General features: G+C 44.1%; 1 protein-coding gene across 1 annotated transcript; it reads right to left on the bottom strand.

The window, feature by feature from the left end:
* Positions 1–1,722: 1,722 nt before the first annotated feature.
* CKMT2 (creatine kinase, mitochondrial 2) lies at positions 1,723–17,379 on the bottom strand. Its single transcript, XM_010122713.2, has 9 exons — positions 17,207–17,379; positions 15,742–15,940; positions 14,477–14,572; positions 13,523–13,744; positions 11,108–11,193; positions 8,541–8,664; positions 6,016–6,150; positions 5,533–5,658; positions 1,723–1,953 (listed from the first exon to the last, which is right to left on the bottom strand). The coding sequence occupies exons 1-9, from the start codon at positions 17,356–17,358 to the stop codon at positions 1,834–1,836; spliced, it is 1,260 nt and encodes a 419-aa protein (XP_010121015.1). The 5' UTR covers positions 17,359–17,379; the 3' UTR covers positions 1,723–1,833.
* Between the last annotated feature and the right edge of the window lie 423 nt (positions 17,380–17,802).

The raw sequence follows: 17,802 nt of genomic DNA, 5'->3' as shown, positions 1-17,802 counted from the left end.
GCACATTTTCCCACAATGGATTTTTATGTCAACCTGAGTGTTTTGGAGGTTTAACGGTGAAGTCTTTCCAGTTTTACTTGTTTGCCTTCCATGTGAAATCAGCAGAAGTCTCTTTCTGTCCCCCAGAATTACTGTTATTAACCACCATTTAGAAAGCCAGCAGCAAAATGTTAGGAAATGTGCCCAGCATAGATGAGGAAGAAACAGCAATCGTATGGAAGCTCCAATGTACTTTGTACATAACAGCTCTCCTTAGCACGAAACAAGAGCATACCATGCTACTGGTTTCCAAGAGCTGCTAATTCACCATCTAGCTCTCAATTAGCTTCCAGCAGTGATTTTTAAAGTCTGTAACTGGTTATGGTCTAGCTAGCCCATCACAGCTCTTCAGATGTGACTTGCTGAAAAACCTTCTCAAGGGGCTTTGCACCAGGCTGGCACAGTACAGTAAATGTCAGCTGAGAGGTTTCTGATGACAGATGCTTTGTTAGTGGAGTTCATGACACAGAAGACTTAAACTAGGAGTAATACATGTTTTCTGAGTGTTTTCTCAGAGCTTACACTGTATGAGTTTTATAAACTAAGCTGGCCTTGCTCAAGGTGCTGCAATGGGCTCCAAAGCACCGATATGTGCACTGATGGACAGCATGTCCTAGACATACCCGTACCTACAGTAGCAATGGGCACCTCAGCAGTGTAATTTTTCTGTCTACAGCAATCTGAAACGTTTTCTGCTGTTACTACTGCCCTCGTCAACAGCAACACAGACAGCACATTTATTAGAGCATGTTTTGACTTTTTTTTCCCCGAGAACTGGTGTTTTGAAACTGGTGTTTTGGTGGTTACTGTGAAACACTGAATATGTTTCAATGTGCAAAAAAAGAAGCAATCAATGGGACTGTTAGTGTCTACTATTTGGCTTTCCACCAAGCTGCTCACCCCATGGAACAGTAGTGAGCACAGAGACCTTGCTCAGAGTGGTGGTTCATCCTAGGGCACTTTAATGAGTGATGGTTTACCTGGAACCTGAAAGCTGCAGGAGAGGACTGAGACAGTCCATGCTTAGCAGGTTTGTGTTGGATACAGAACATCAGCAAATTGATTTGCTTGCTGATTTTTGGGCCAGCTTGCTGCTGCCCAAGGCTGCAGGCCAGAAATGATGCCTGATGGAAAGAGCTGAGAAGTGACCTAGTGAGTTCTCCAGGAGTGACCAAGTCTGAGAGTCTGGGATGGCGTGGTAAAGAGTGTTGTGTGCAGACCAGTCCCAGACAGAGAAGAAACAGTTCCCATGGAGAAATACCACTAACTTCCTGATGACAGGTCAAGTGATGGACTTCAGAGACTAAAGGCACATGTAGGTGCCTAACTACTGGATTCACCATGGTGTCCACTGCAGAGAAAGCAATGAGCACTTCACAGCACCTGCCCCTCAGACTGGCAGATTTCGGCTGCCTGGACCATCCCTGGAGAGAAGTGCATCTATGAATGGAAATCAGGGCTTGTAGGAGGCTTCATAAGTATGGTCATAAGTGCGAATGCAGGCGACAATTAAGGATTTGTGCTTTTTGCATTAATCAGGTAGTACTGATCACCAACCAAGAAGGAAGGGGAAGCAGTCCCCACAAAAGAGTGTAGCAAGGTGCTTGTATTGAATACATCCTAGTAAAGCTGCATGAAGACTAGCTTCCGCCAGTGCAGCCAGGCATCTAAGGAGACACCAGGTATCAGGGCATGTTTTATTACACAAGTTATTTATACAGAGATATACAGAGGTGCCTTTCTGTCAGAATGGCAGCCATATTTTGCATCAGTTGTTTGCCATCAGCAGCAAGATCACTTCCTGCCAAACTGAGGCAACGGTGGTGGCACCTTGATGTCTTGACCTTTTTCCAGTTTCTTCTCACAGTCAACTAGGTAGTTGACCCCATCAATGACAATCTGGACTAGCTCCACCTACAACAAGAAGAAGTAGTAATAGAAGCTTTAGCTAACACTGTTAATACAGGAAGGGAAAATTGGCTTGTTTGCCCTGAGTTTGGGCCACCGGCAATGGAGATTTTTCAAACAGGCCTCTGAAGTTATTTTCACCAAATTCCGCTTCTACTCATGTTCCTATAGGAACAAAACAAGCAAACAGAAGTCCATATGTAAAATGTGTAGGTATGAGAATTGAGAGACCTGTTTCAAATATGATCTCCCTGAGGGCGCAGGGCCCTCCCTAGATGTTTCCTGAGCAGTAGCGCCTGGCACAGCCGGGGGTGCCTGTCCGTTGTGTTCCCCACACTGAGTGTAGAAGGATGAAGAAACCAAATCAGCAGTGCTGTGAGTGCTCAGCATCACTGGGCAATTCTCGCAGAAGCAGCAAATGCCTTTGCTGTGTCTTCCCAGCCCCCGAGCCTGCACCACCCCTGTGCTTGCAGGAGCATTTATGTGAACACAGACAGAAACTAACTGGAATGCTGGTGCAAGGAGAGGAATACAGAGGCTCATTGCCCTCGTTCACACCGGCCAGGAATGCTGTTGGAGCACGGGGTAGGAATCCTTCACATGGCTGGGACTGGGAGGATGGCAGGACTACCTGTTTGGCCGCAGCTGTTTAGACTGCCTGAGAAAGCTCGTCAAACCAGAATCTTGTACTGCTTCACAGGCGTGGCTCAGGATCCTGTGTTCCCCTGCAGCTGACCATGCACCCTGCTGCGATGATTTGTCAGCTGTGGGGAAAGATGCCGTACTCATTCTGTCAAGCGTGCCGGCTTTGCTGAGGCAGTTTTGCCAAACCCAGGACCCACATCTCTGAAGCAGAGGCACTCATCCTAAACTCATGCTGGCTCTACATCATCCATCACTCTTTTGTTTTCAGCTCTTGATTTACACTGGCAGGGGTAGGATTAGCTCCAGGCCCAGAGCAGCACCAAAATTTGCAATTCTGTCTGGCAGGGGGTAGTGGTGTCCTTGTACCCTTTTTCAGAATTGGTGAAGAATTCAAGATGCCTTGTCCCCAGCAGACTTTCTCCGCAGGCAGTGACATGCGAGGACCACAGGCCCTGAGCTATTGCTAGACAGCAAGCTATAGCACTGATTTTTCTTCATCTTCATGAAATGGTTCATTAGCAACCTTTAATGACTGGCTTATTAAACCCAAATGCGAAGACTAAATCCCATTGTCTTTTTATTGTGACAGTTGCTGATTTTCAAGGGATTTTTTTTTACTATAAAGCATTTCAGTGGTTTAGCAGTTTATTTTATTGTCTTTTACAGACCAGCTGTGTTGGGAAATCAGAGGTCTGAATTTGCAGCCTCCAGGAGAAAAGTAATTTCATATTAGGTTTGCATTGACCAGTAACTGAAACAAAGCAAAAATACAAACTGTTTTATCTTACACCTTCGGGGACGTAATTCAGTTCTGCAAACACATTTACCACATAATGGAATTTATTGTATTATGTACTGAAAAAAAATACGTCTTTTAATAAAACATTTCTATCCCCTTGAGTCTGGCTTGTCTTATTTAGATTTCAGAATCTTCAAGGTAGGAATCATATCTATTGGCTTAATCCTTTGAATTCTTACTAAACAAGGCATCACTCACTTCAGTGGAAGTCTTCATATAAGCAAAAATTTGTAGGCTTAGGCCATCTGGTATTAATTAGTCATGCTGTGTAATCCTTTTGTATTATTAGTGTTATTTTAGTATAAAGCATGCATGATGATGTTTCAGGTATTAATAATGTCTTTGTTACATACTGTTTTTGCAAACAATACTGCTTAATAGCTTTTCACTCCTATTTATTACATTTTAGATCCAACCAAACATAGCCGCCTACATCAAACTCCAAAATTTAAAATTTCCAAACCCCTGTCCACATGCCCCCTGGGTGTGAAGACATTCAAGGGTATGTCCAAATAAGAAAGCACAAAAGACCTGACTTGGATCTTTCCCAGGAGCAGAAAACCCGAGGTAAGCGAGGAAGGGAAGCCAGCTGGCTGGCTGTGGACAGGTTTGAATCTAATTGTAACCCAGGTGCATTGTCGCAGTGTTATGTTTGTGTTATGAAAACCTACCAAGAATCAGGCTGAACTCGGGTGTTGGGCTGCAACAGCAGGACGAAACTGCATCTGAATCTAAGCTGCCAAAGCTCTTGGTGCTGTGCTGTTCTGGATAAACCCACCTTGACAGCATGCTTTTACTTGCAATGGTGTTTTAACTTGCAGCAAAGCCCGCGAGGTAATTAAAGTTTTGCAGCTGGGCAATCAGGCAGCCCTTCAAATCCTGACAGGTACAAGCAGGTCAGCCTCTGAGCTCAAATTGTGTATTGCTTTGCTAGTGGAGAAGAAGAGTCCTCAAGAGACATCAGTCCCACCAGGGCCTGCCCAGATGACCATGGCTGAGAGCTTACAGCATGTGCCTGGGTGATGAGAGACGTGTTTAACAGAAGGTTTGAACCTCTTGTTTCCTACCTACTAACAGAGTGCTCGAATTGCTGGACTTACAGGGTCTTGCAAGGTAAATTATTGTCTCGGTTGTTCTTGATGTGGCCACGGGTGAGTACAGCCCTGGTCTCGGTGAGGAAAGGGAAGCAGTGGCAGTGCTGCAGGACTTGCAGCCCATGACCTGCAGCAAGGGTTTGACTCAGGCAGGGCGGGTGGGAGGAGGTGGTAACTCTTTGACACAGCAGTTTTTTCCCCATCCTCCACTAGATTTGCTCTTAGGAGCTGTTCTGCTTTATAAGTCACTTAAATACGAAACTGGAATGAGATCTGGGACCTGAGTCTCCCAGGAGAGTGGCAGCAGCACCAGGCTATAGGGTCATTTCTGCTCTCTGGCACGACAAATACTCATTCAAACTGAAATAGCTTCGAAACAAATGTCTGAGAGGAACCCATGTCATTGTAGCCTACAGCCCAACAGGGAGGGTGCGGAGCTGACAATTAAATCTTTGCCCTGATTTAAACCCAGCGCTCCCACATCCTCTGCTCCGTGCCACACTGGACGTGTGAAGACAGCACCAACTCCTCCTCCTCAGTTATTCTGGAGTGAAAGGACTGACCTTCCTGCCGTCTAATTGTGGAGGAAGTGCTTGGCTGAATACTAAAAGGAACACAACACCTTAAACCAGTCTTGCTTTCAGTGCCTGACTGCCTCAGTGGGTTGGGACTCGATCCCTGCTTCTTTCCCCAGCGTTTTGCAGCAGTACAATTTGTAAACATGCCTCAGGACTGCAGGGACCACTGGACACCGGTCTCACGGCTGGGCACACCAGCAGGCTGGAAGGTCTAAGAGTCTGTGTTGTGACGCTGAGAAACACTGTCCTGAGGGAAGTCTGTTACCAAACCTTTCCAGCACATTCATCCTCTCACTGCAGATCCTCAGCACATGGTGCACGCAAGTCACATTTATGGAACTTGCTCAGGGTTAGGTTTTTTTCATTGCCATTATAGGAATATTTGTCAAGCACTGCATGCACATAAATAATTTTTCTTTGAGTGTGCATTTCCATTGGACCTCATTCATCAGGAGTGAAAACAGGTTACCTCTGAGCGACCCATGCGGTCCAAGTTGGAGATATCATACACATCTGCTACAGCTGCCGTGTCGACTCCACCAGTGCCGCGCTTTTGCAGCCTCAGGTTTTCCAGGATTTTTGGAAACCTGGGATCCTGTCAGAAGAAACAGATTTGAGCTTATTGCCTTGTATCCTGTATATTGTGCCAAGTCATTGCAATGCTATTATCCATGACTTAACAGCATCTCCACAGAGATGGGCAGAGATGGATAGTTTTCTCAGTCCTTGGATTACAGCACATCTTGGCAGCTATCTGCTGAGTAGATTAATTTCCATAACAAATACAATAATTTGCAGAACAAAAGTGTGCTCAATTAGTCAAGCATTATCCCTGGGACCTTGTTACACATCATGCAAACGTGCAGTCGCTGTAAGCTGTCATTTTTCATTTGTTCCTTTAGGAATCAGAAGAGCTGACTTATGCCACTGGCCTTTTCAATGACTTATCTACCTTGCTAAGCTTGGGCAGCTTCACGTGGACTCCAGCGCGTAAACCCGTTCCCAGGTTGGAAGGACAGGTCAGAACGTATCCGAGACGCTCGTTCCACATGAACTCCCAGCCCCGTTCTTTAATTAATCTTTCCACCTATGACGGCAAAAAAAAAAAAAAAAGCAAAAAGAAAAGGGCAGCATGCAAATGTCTTATTTTAAGATGTGTGCTTATAGCTGAGATTCTTTTCACCATGTATCTGTGTTGACGATAAACTTCACTAACACCAGTGGAGTTGCATAAATTTACACCCCAGTACAGTCTGGTTTAGATCTGATGCAGATGTTTGCATTCATCAGATACCAAGATCCCCAGTGCACATTACAAGGATTTCTTCATCGTTTTCTCACGAATACTAGCTTGCAGACTCTTTGTCACTTTGTCACAAAGCTCCCTGTCATGGTGTAGCCTTAGCTCACGAAGCTGTATCTTCACGTAAGAATTGTGGCTTTTGCCTTGTGTTTCTAACCTTCTTATTTTTGGAGCAAGGTTGCAACACACAAGTCCAAAGGACTGAAACACTATGAAGCAAACAAAAGGAGCTGAAGCTGAGTTTTGTTTAATTTTCAATGTGATGTCATGACTCTTGGAGGAGGACACTTGACTTCCAACTGCCTCGTATTAACAGCCACACTTCCATTATAAGGAGACAACATAGCTTGTATCTAATGCTTTTCATTGGCAGATCTCTGGCCAGCTTAGAAAGAAGAGTGAAATAATTATCTACAGAAAAATCACAAGGGTCTGTTGACCTTTGAATAGACTGGTACTCTGTTCACTCATCTGCGCTTCCTGGACTTACTTCTGTGATCCAAATATAATTTCAATTCAGTTCTCTTCTCCTCCAGAGGAGAATCAGATATGTAAACCAGCTCATGCTCACAAGATCTCTGCCAATATAGGTGAATACTTCCATTCTGCAGAAGAGTTTGGAATAAAGGAGTCTCCTAATATCATTTCTATATGGTGTGAGGACATCAGAATTGATGGTGGGAAACTAGACCTGATGTCCTGCCTTAGGCACCTGCTCTGGTCACGGTTCCCAAGGCTGTCTGACCGCTTCCCGTGGCTGGGTCTGTAGGTCCACCTCTGTTGAATGTGAGCTACACACAGTACCAGAGGAAAAGCTGGGAACAGCATCCACCTGGGCCACCAGCCTGTACACTGTTCAGTCTCATGGGTTTACCTTGCAAATCCAGTCCCAGTTAACCACGCCAATGACAAAGAAGCATCCATTTGGTGCTTTTGTTTTCCAGTGTTCCAAAACATACTATATCGTCAAACCTCCCTGTGAATGCTCTGAACTTCCCCTGCTTCCACGATCAAGAGACTGTAGTTCCCCACTGTCCCTACTTGGCCCTGCCTGTTTTTGGCTGGGGACTGTGAAGTGATATGACAGGGGTGCACAGCTGCATCAGCTCTACACATACTGGGGGGTTTCTGAGACAGGGGTGTCTCCAGAAAGCCAGAGAAGCTGTTTTGCCAAGGTAGAAAAAATGAAGCAAGTGGTCGAGGCTGGCTCAATATGCGTTTCCATACCCAGGAAGAAAAGCAGTGTGATGGAGACAAATGCTGTTCCTCCATAGTTTGGAGGATCCCGAATGCCAAGGATCCCAATATGGAGAAATAGTTGTTTTATGCACCCTGAATATTCTTACAGTCTTGGAGGCAATTTCAAGACAGTTTCTGACATAGTTTAACCTCCAGAGTTTCATGTGGTATGGCAATCCAGCCAGGAATGATGTGGAGGAGCGTAGTGGAGAATAGTGTTTGGCCACGTCACCTGTTCCACTGCACCTTGCTGTATTGCCTGTGGGACACAGTAAAATCCTCTTTTTCTGTTAAAGCATCGTTTTCTGTGCCGGAGCAGTACAGAGGGCTGCACTGGGCCAGAGCCAACTTGAAGCCATACCTGAGTTATCTACACAAAGCTGTTTTAACCCACATGCCATCTCATAAAGAATTTTGTGTCTCTGTGAGGAGATAGCTAGACCAGAATAAAATCTCAGAGCCCTGGCCATCAGTTCTTAGTATTTTAATCACAAAACCCCATATCTCCCCCAAAGTGGCGGTGAGCCTAAGCAGCATCCACTCTGCTCCCAGCATCAGGGATGAGAACCAGGAGGCTGGGCCAAATAAATTCTTCATTCAAGTAAATCAAGCAGTCCAAATAAAATGCTTGATTTATGGATTCCCACAGCCCTCGGGGATGAAGTGGCAAAAAAAGGGATATTTCTTTAGCCAGCCTGTGCTTAAGATTTTAATGGAAATGCTACAAAGACATTTTATATATTTTTCCCTACAACTCAGCTAGCAGTTTGCCCATGTTTCCTCCTTTAACTGTGTTAGTGTGGTTGCTATGTGGACTGGCGTTACTTCATTTTGTTGCTCCCGGAGATGTCAGTTCAGTGTGAACCGCAGTAAGCAGTGCTGACAACAGCCCAACAATAAACAAACAGGAATAATAAACTCATTTGAGATACTACCTCTTTCAAACCACGGCAAAATCTTTCAAATACTCGTTTCATGTTACCACCCTTCTCCATGGAGATCACCCTGGTGTGGTCCTCTTCATTAATCCAGATGAGAAATGTCTTGTCATTGTTATGCCTAGTTAAGAGCAAAAAAAAAAAAAAAAAAAAAAAAAGAAGAGTATCTTTAAAAAGACAAACCCTGAAAAATAATTCTCAGTATCCTGAGTTTTATCACAGTCTTTCAGGGCTGTGGAGAGGTAAAGCACAGCAAAATGACATTGCAGAGATAGGGACTTGAGCAGCGTTCACAGTCGGATCCGTTACGCCCATGGCATTACGCGGGTTTCTCGGGCACAGCAAGAAGAGCAGTTTTTCTGATCACATCTTGCTGCCATGGTACTGAGTGAGGAAAAACATTTTGTCCTGTAGCTTGAGCACAGCTGGGAGGTGCAGCAAAGGGAGAAGCCAGGCTCGATTCTCTGTCACTGGGGATGGTTTTTATTGTTCTTAGAAAACTGTGCAGGTAGGAAAAAACCCTAACATTTACATGCTGCTGGGGGCCAAGCAATATGCCCTTACTTAATTGTGTTCTCCTCTAAATCAAATCCCAGTGCCCTCTGTATTGCTTAGTAGCCCTGGATTACCACATCAGTCAAGTTACGTGCCCGAAGACAGCAGCTGCGCATTGCTTCTGGACAGCGCGTTAGTGATGCTGGCTTGTCAGCCAAGATAAAAATGCCTGAAGATACCCACTCTTACTTCAGACAGATCAGTTGTGAATAGGTTTAGTAAGTGCTGGGTCAAATCTGAGGTCACATTTCCTTACTTTTTCTCCACTTTCTTTCTCTTCTACTGCAGCCTTTCTACAGCACATAGAATGTGACTGATGGGATCAGACTCATTTGTACAAGGAGTGGAATATTACCAGGTTTGAAGCACATGAAAGTCGAAAGTTAAAGTTCACAGAGAGCCTGCCTTTCAGCTGGTCTTTAACTGCGACTCCCTTTTTTGCCCTTTGAGTTTGCCAGATGCGAACAGCCTGTGCCCTGGTGCCCTGGCCACCCAAGGTCTTCAGTCACGTACAAATGATCAGGGGAGGGTTTTCCAAATAGACTGAGGTTGGCCTGACTCAGCTCCCCTTTTAATTAACTAAGTCTCCCCATTGCTTAAGGAGTGCAGAGGGAGGCCACACTGAGTGCATTTAAACTGTGCCATCGCTGCCGGTGAGGTCGGTGGGAACAGTCCTGCAGCCCATAAGGACAGGATCGCATTTGTTATAAGCTAAATGATTTCCAGAACTTGTACTCCTTTTGACATCTTCTTGCAAGAGAAAGGCAGGTGTTCTAAATGTGGCTTACTGAAATACTTTCTAAATATACTAATTTTTTTACCATCTGCCTGATATTTCACATGTAGAACAAGCCAAAAACCAGGTCTATTTTATTCAGGAGATCCCTAGATAGTATTTATATTGTTGGTACTTCTCCTGTTTGTAGAGACAATGAATGGGATGCCTCAAAATTATCCTCTTCCTCGGACAGGAACAAGGACTAGGGAACTCCTCTGAAGCTTGTTGAAATAAAAGAATGCTCACATATTTCCAACAGGTTATAAAGTTTCACATGTGATCAGGTTTCACAGTGCCTGCTCCCCAACAGAAGCGGTGTTCAGCTCATCGCAGTGATACAGGCTGTGCTTCTGAACATGAGTCAGGATTGGCAGACAATGCTTGGAGAGCAGTTGGGGTTTTTTTCCACCTGAAGTTCCATCCTCACTGGAAGTCCTGAACCTGTCTGTGGCTAGGTGACTCCTCAGAATCCTTTTTAGCCTAATTTTTCGAATTAAAGCATCTGGTAATGCCTAGAAGTATACCAGGGTGGATGCAGATGCTGTGCACTGTGCACTGCCACGTGCTCTGGTAGCACGTGTGCGCACTGGTCTCAGAGCTCTTATCCCTTTCTCTCCCCAGAAAACATCATGTTTGGGCACAAATATGGCAAGTGTGTTGTGGAAGTAGAAACAGACCTAGAACAAAATGGGAAATTCATACATACTCCTCTATGTACTTTTTGTCCAGTTCATTTGGAAAGAAAGGGTCACTTTCAGCTCTGGGAATTAAAATAACGCTCTGTCTCTTGACAGTGAGGAGGAGGACAGGAATTTGCAATGCAATGTCCTGCAGCTGTATGGTCAGTGGTTCCCAGCCGACAGCGTGGCTGCAATCTGGTGTCAGAGCTCCTTGTGTAACCTCAGCTCTGCCAACTGACTCATGGGCTCTTTCCCTAAACAAATTTTTATATAGAAATAGAAAAAATGGAGATAAAAACCCAAATACCGTGTTGTGTGGATATCAGTGATGGCTTCTTGAATATAAAGGTGTTACCCATTCTGTTGTTCGTTACTGGGTTTTGTTTGGGTCTGTTTTTTCAAATAAGGAAGAAAATATTTTTTTTTTTTTAAAGCAAACTGAACATGCTGTGAGTATGAGGACAGAGCGGATGCAAGGTTAGGACAAGCAAGGAGATTTGTAAAACAATCTTTAAAACACCACACAGGCTTCTGCAAGTCACACAACATACCAGATTCCTCTGGCATCTGGCCAGTCACGTGCCATCCCCGCACATGTTAGCAAAGGGGACACTGGCTTATCAAAGAGAAAATGATCCTGGACACCAGAATGGGGCCAAAGAGAGAGAGAAAAAGAGAGAGGAAACAAAACAAAATTCAGGTTTGTTCAAGGAAGCAGGATAACACTGTCTAATACATTTCACGTGAAGGCAATCAATGTACAAGTAAATCACATCGTACAGCTTTTGAGTCTGGTTGCTTCTTCTGAAACTAAAAGGTGGTTTTCTTGAGTCTTGCAGATTCAGGCTGACATTGGTAATATGACCATATTTTGCCGAAAACATTTTTCAAATGTAGGGAGCAATGGGAGGCAGGGACCTAATACTGCATATACACACCAAAGCTGCTCTGGGGGATCCTGACTGCTAGCACCAGAGATGTTTCCTGGTACAGACATGTGTCAGGGTAGGAGAAGGCAACAAGTTCTTAAAGACTGGAAGGAAAAAAAAAACACAAACCAAACAAAGTTCTGAAAAGATATTTCCCAGCACAAAGATTTAGCAATTTATTCTGAGCATGAATTCAAGGGAGGAATTAAATCAGTGCTAAGCTTGACCTTTTGGAATCACAGACTTGTTCTGTTCCTTAACAGAGGTGCTATTTCTGATTTAATAATGTAGCACCTGCTGTGCCATCGACTTACCACATTCCGGATCATTTAGATTTTTTTTTAATAGAGTTGTTTTTTTTTTTCTCAAAGCAAATAAGTATTTGATTTTCATGTGTGGGAGGGGGAGTTTGGGGGTGGGGGGTGTTGTTTGATTGGGTTTTTAAATCTAGGGTTTAATTACAAATAGTGAGGCAAGCTATCCAAAATAAATATGACATAGTAGACAAGTTGGTATGCTTTATTTATTTTTTCCCCTTAGTGAAGAATTTTAGGTTTTCATCCTTGAACACCCTGTAATGGACATGATGCAGCCAGAACCCCAACCATGCAGAAAGAAAAGGTATAGAGTTCTCCTTGCTCATCACAGGGACGCAACATTTCCTTCCTCAGCTTGCTCCACTTGACACTTTCGCTTGAAAGAAAAATTCCACTTTTTGCAAGAAAACACCCAGGCACTGTTAGTTTCCCTTACGGGTGTATGGTCCAAATCTGCTAAGTACTAAATGCTTTCTGTGCTGAATGCCAGTCAGTTAGCACTGATTTGATCTTAGAGAAATCAAGTTTGATCTGTAAGATTTGATCTTACAGAGATCAAATGGTGCTTATTAAAGGCTGGCAGAAAGCCTGGTACCTTAGAGGTTCAAGGTCCTAAAGTGCTGGAGGAGATAAGCAACGGTACAAGGTAAAGATGGAATCTGAGGTTACAAGATTCAATGCCCTGATTTCTATTAATTTATATTACCATAAAAACAAACAAACCAAGGTAAAGTGCTAAATCAGTGAAGCCTATTCCACTTCCCAAATGACTTAGCCTTAAACCATGAAGGAATTCTATTTTCCATGCTCCTACTTCAACCTCTGCTCTCTCCTACTGAAAAAGGCAATGAAATAAAACCTACAATAGATCATCAACATCTTGTCAAAAAACATACTGCCAAGAACATTCAATTCAAAAAGTTACTGATTTTACATAAATTCTTAACTCCTGGTTAATCCGGACTGTGACACCTAGTTCCAGGGTTATAAATAGCTATGTTACTTCATCATCTCTGTTTTGGTTGATGTTATGGATTAATGTGCCATGAATATAGCTGACAGGGTACAGCCATTCCCTATGATATTTAAAATGCACATTCAAGGTTTGTTTGGACATGTCACATGCTGCGACAAAATCCATGATGAAAATCCTTGTGTTTCTGTCAGTGTGACAATGAAAACTCTCGTTACATCCCTAAACGCAGTTACAGGACTGGGAAAAGGTCACCTGGGTGCAGTTGGCTATAGTCATTTTGGGGAAATTAGAATTCGTGTAGTTTTGACATAAAGAAATTACAGCCAAAGCCCCCACCTCGACAGTCCAGAACACAGATGGTATGTAAAGCTTATCTAAATGTAATATTTTTACTTAGAATGGTTATTAATATAGAAAATATCAATCTTTGCTCGAGGAAATGACCAAGAAAAAGTCCTGAATTTACTTCTTTATTTGTCCAAAGAGGTGGCAGCAGCCTTGTATATTTGATTTGACTCAGCTGTTGCTGAGTCTGGAATATAACTCCACATTTTGGACCTGCGCAGTATGTACTTAGCCAAAATATAGACGCTGGATGATTTGCCATTATATTAAAAATATTGGCAGGCCTTTAGCTACTGGATTAATGCTGTGATTGTTCTCCTTAGTTACACAGGAAAGCATGTATCCCAAAGAAAGGTGAAGAGTAAATGAGGGTGGTGTCATTGCTGGAGCTATACTTACATCAATAAGCTGCTGCTGATCCTTCTCGGACATATTGGTCAAGCTGTAGTACTTTCCAGAGAGATCTCCTTTCAGCCCAGCGAGCGCGGTGACCACGACGTTCTCCACCTCTCTCCGCTCTGCCCTGCTGCAGGCAGGAGGGAGGCTGAGGCCCCGGATGCTGCGGCCAGTCCGCACGCGTGATGAGAGGACGTAGCGCTCATCAAATTGACCTTGGGTGATCTGATGGAAGAGTGTTTCATTAGTTCATATGTGGTCCCCCTGTCTTGTACTCCACCATTAAAAAAAAACAAATCCCATCTTACAAAAAGAGAGGTGTGATGACCTCTCCATGAGGTCACAAATACTCAGGATGCCAGGAGCCCCTCAGAGTATCAGACACCAGGAGTATTTTTTTTAGGAACAAGTAGTTTCTTTGGCCAAATGAACATGGCAGAGTAACCAGCCAGTCCTTTGTGGTCCCAAAATATAAAGGGATCTATGTGGCTTTTGGAAACACGGATATGGGCAGAGGCAGCGGGCCAGGTATGGAAGATCCTTTGAATGAGGAATGCCCAAGAAGATGCTAAACCACGGTGTAGTTGAACTATGAAGGAAATATTAAGCAGCAGGTGAGGTCTGATCATGTGTATGTGGACATAGTGGAGTAAACTCCCACTTTCATTCCAGCCCTGAGACACAGTTATCTGTAAGCTGATGAACAGACCCACCTTGCCAAGTGAGACTGTGGCCCAAGTGCTTAGCACAGTGGAGACTGATCCCTTGGCTAGGAACAAGGTAGGGATGCAGCTGTCTTGCTGTTAGGGCCACAAGTGGCATCCCGCTTTCTTTAACGCTAAAATTACTGTCTTTGGAGTTGGATCAGGGAAAAGAAAAGTACTATTACGTGCAATATCATCACTGTAGGAAGCAGCCCTGAACCTTTATTGTCCCATTATTTTATATGAGTCCTACCTTGGATGCATCAAGGTCCGTGTGATGCTTCATTGTCCGTGGATCGTAGCCATTATGTCTCACTTTAATGACAGGGTCAAAAATGTCAGCAAACACCTATGGAGTCAAGAGAACCTAGAAAGAGTCTCCAGCATCACGGAAATGCTTAAATGCACCGGCTTCAGCCATAGGAGGAGTCCCCCGGCACAGGCTCCTGGGGAACAGGCTTTGCAAACGCAGACAGGGCTAAATATGACAAGAAGGAGTGCTTTTCACCTAGACAGTGCTCTGCAGTGGTTGCTCATCTTCACAGCAATAAGGTGCAATTGCACCTTACTTAACAGGATTACTCTAGTTACCACAGACAGGTACTGGATGTGGTGTCAACCAGATTAGGTTTCAGGCTGGATTACCGAGCAGAACACACACTCGGAGTTCCCCGGCAGCTTGCCTCTTGTTTTTAGGCCATGTGGAAATACCCTGTGTCTTCACTGCCGTGGAACACTAGTCCTCGTCAGAGCCACTGGTGTCAGGTGCGTCAACACCAATCACAACCACATCTTCATGCGGGTGAGAAGCAGTGGCCCATCTAAATGAGTAAACCAAACGATGGGAGCTGATAGTCCAGGATGCCAAGTGTCCCAGTCCTTCCTCAGCAGCCCCGCATTGGGATGCTCTTAGAAGACTGTGTAATAATAGGTACCATTAGGTAGACTGAAGGAAGCAGGCCACAGAGGTCAATAAAAACATGTATTTTCTTGTATTTTCCTCTTCTCCTTGTTCCAAAGTTAAGTAAACCTGTCCATCCTAATGCTGTCTGGCTTCAGCTTTCATCATGATCCAAAAGCTGTGGCTTAAGGATGTCTGGCACTTCCCAGAAGACGTTTTTGTTTCACTTGTGCCTCTGCTGTTCCACAATGTAATTTCCACATTACCTCTGTTTTGTCTGTCTCAGAGTTGCATAGCTTTGCCGTAAGCTAAGTTTAGTCGTAGGAAGGAGGGAAGCTGCTGGAGCCAGGTAGCAGCTGCTCCCAAGCAGGTACAGTTTATTAACTTCAGTTGCAGCAGAGAGGGCATCTGTAGTTAATGCCTCATCTTCATGCATTTCCTAATGTGGAAGAGCAGGGAAAACACCATCTTTATGCACATGGCCTGCCCCTTATGTACTCTGTGGGATACAATTTATCTTGGGAGCGCATACCCTACCAGGAATCTGTCTTCATCTAAGGAGCTAGCGATGCCACAAAAACTGAACCAAATACAACAGGATTGTGGAAATGTCTTACCTCGTAGCATTCTTCATCACCTGCGACCATGCCCACGGTTTTAATGAAAGGGTGGCCAGGGTTGTCAACCCCGGTTTGGATGCACTGATCCAGGGTGTAGCCGTTGGGAGTCACCTTGTCCCGTAGCCGAGCGTAAATGGCCGGAGTGAGGCACTCGGCCATGCAGTTGTTATGTTTGCGGAGATCAGGATAGTCTGCGCTGAAGAGAAGGCAGAACCCCAAGCAATTAATCTGGCACCTCTGAAGAGTAATCCTTGCTAGTTTGTGAAGCTATTTAAAGGATCATGAGATACAGAGCACACAGCGTGGTATAAAAGTATAATTAGATCTTGGATTATATGTTGGGTTGAGTTTTAGGAGGGAGGAGGATTCAGGTCACTGCACACCGGTGGGCCGTCACACCGACAGGCAGTAACAGCGTTCTGCTACCGAGGGCTACCAAGAAAATAAATCCGAGAGAGCTCTGAAAGTGTACTGAGCCCCATTAAATCTCTGCTGAGACACTCTTATTCAGAAATAAAAGAGCTCTAGCATTGTTTTGTTCAAGTCGGAAGGGAATTAAGTTTAGCTGAAGAAGTTCTTTGTAGTTCGGAGCCCAGGTGCTTAGTGCACATCAGTGGGGCTGTCTGATCTATGTCAGCTGGGAAGCTCATTCTTCTACAGTGTCTGAGTTTGCTTTAACGGCATTATTATCTACACAAAGCTGCATGGTGAACTAAGCCAGGGAAAATAAAAATGTTATACTTCAGCAAGGCATTTCTGCAACTGAGTCAGACCACATCTGCCTTGTACTGGTACTGATTTGCTTTATGAACAACTCTGTTATTTCTGTAAGAATATATTTTAACTAGAATTCTGTTCATTTCTTTAAAAAAGCTCTGTAGAGCCTGATATGTATTGTTTTTCACAAGTATGGCCAGCAAAGTCAACGTACAGAGAAGAAGGTCTGTGATTAGCTTCTAATCATCAGCCAGCGAATTTGTAACAGAATTGGGAGTATTTCAAGCACAGCAGTTATATGGGAGATTTCTTTACTACTTGCATGAGGAAAATATTTTCACATTTCCTAATGGTAGAGTCCGTACAGTCCGATGGGTTGAGCTGCAAAGTGTTTGATAGCTGATGAGATAAAATAAAGACTAATATAGTGCTCTGCCTAAAATTTGAAACATTTCTTAGGCTTGTCATTGTTCAGCAATGTTTTGGTGGTTTTTTTTTTTTGACTCTTGATACTATTTCAAATCCCTGCTTTCTGGTCTTGAAAGCTATTGCTGGTGCTACCCAAATCTGGCGTTTTTAATAATGAGTGCTGTTTTTCAGGTCACACAGCCCATGGACAGACACACAGATGGTGTGACCATGTGAGGACTCTACAGCGTTGATGGGCATCTTCTTCCTCCAAAGAGTTAAATGTTGCTCCTAGCCAGGCTAACAGGGTGCTGTGCTCCTAACCCCCAGTGCTTACCTTGGAGGGAAGAGTTTCCGTTTTTCATGGATAGCAGCCTTCACATTTTGCTGGTTGAGGAGGTACCCGGTGGTCAGCACCCCTGTGCCTGCGGCAGCAAAGAGTGCAGTGGTTGCACGGCCAGCCAGGAGACGACAGAAGGTGCTAGCCATTCCGCTCAGAAAATGCGATGTCTGGAAAAGAAGACAGCCCAGTGTCAGCCCGTGAGGCCTCATGCAGTGCCAGTGACAAGTAACCCCTGACTTTAAATGGTAGTCCTGTAAGAGAGGAATTTTTAAAATTATTGATTTGCACTTACAAACTGCATTAAGAAAAATGGTTCGTTTTAACATGTATTATTTCAATGCATGTGTTTTTCCATTTAATTCTACTGGGATTGTGTCTGGAGTACAGGAGATCTCTAAGTCTAGCAGCGAAAATGACATGTTCTGTGAAAGTCTGAAGAAGACAATGCACATTTTTGCTTCCAAGAATCACTAGTTGACTAGTTGACTAGTCACACAAGTAACTAGTATTGCTGGTCACTGTGAGTTCCCTAGAAAGATGTAACTGCCAATTAAATAAAGGAATTTGTGTCATTGACAGAGCTTGTTCTT

This window comes from Chlamydotis macqueenii, chromosome Z (assembly GCF_036417535.1).
Source record: "Chlamydotis macqueenii isolate bChlMac1 chromosome Z, bChlMac1.mat, whole genome shotgun sequence".
NCBI classification, from domain to species: domain Eukaryota; kingdom Metazoa; phylum Chordata; class Aves; order Otidiformes; family Otididae; genus Chlamydotis; species Chlamydotis macqueenii.
This window is presented reverse-complemented; position numbering and strand designations above follow the sequence as displayed.

What these genes read in the sequence shown, in the direction of transcription:
- CKMT2 (XM_010122713.2), bottom strand. Translation starts at nt 17,358, where the DNA reads ATGGCTAGCACCTTCTGTCGTCTCCTGGCTGGCCGTGCAACCACTGCA. An exon ending in GTGATGAAGAATGCTACGAG is followed by an intron (nt 14,573 to 15,741) that starts GTAAGACATTTC and finishes TTGACTCCATAG; the next exon opens with GTGTTTGCTGACATTTTTGA. An exon ending in AGCTGCCCAAGCTTAGCAAG is followed by an intron (nt 5,659 to 6,015) that starts GTAGATAAGTCA and finishes TTCTTCTGACAG; the next exon opens with GATCCCAGGTTTCCAAAAAT.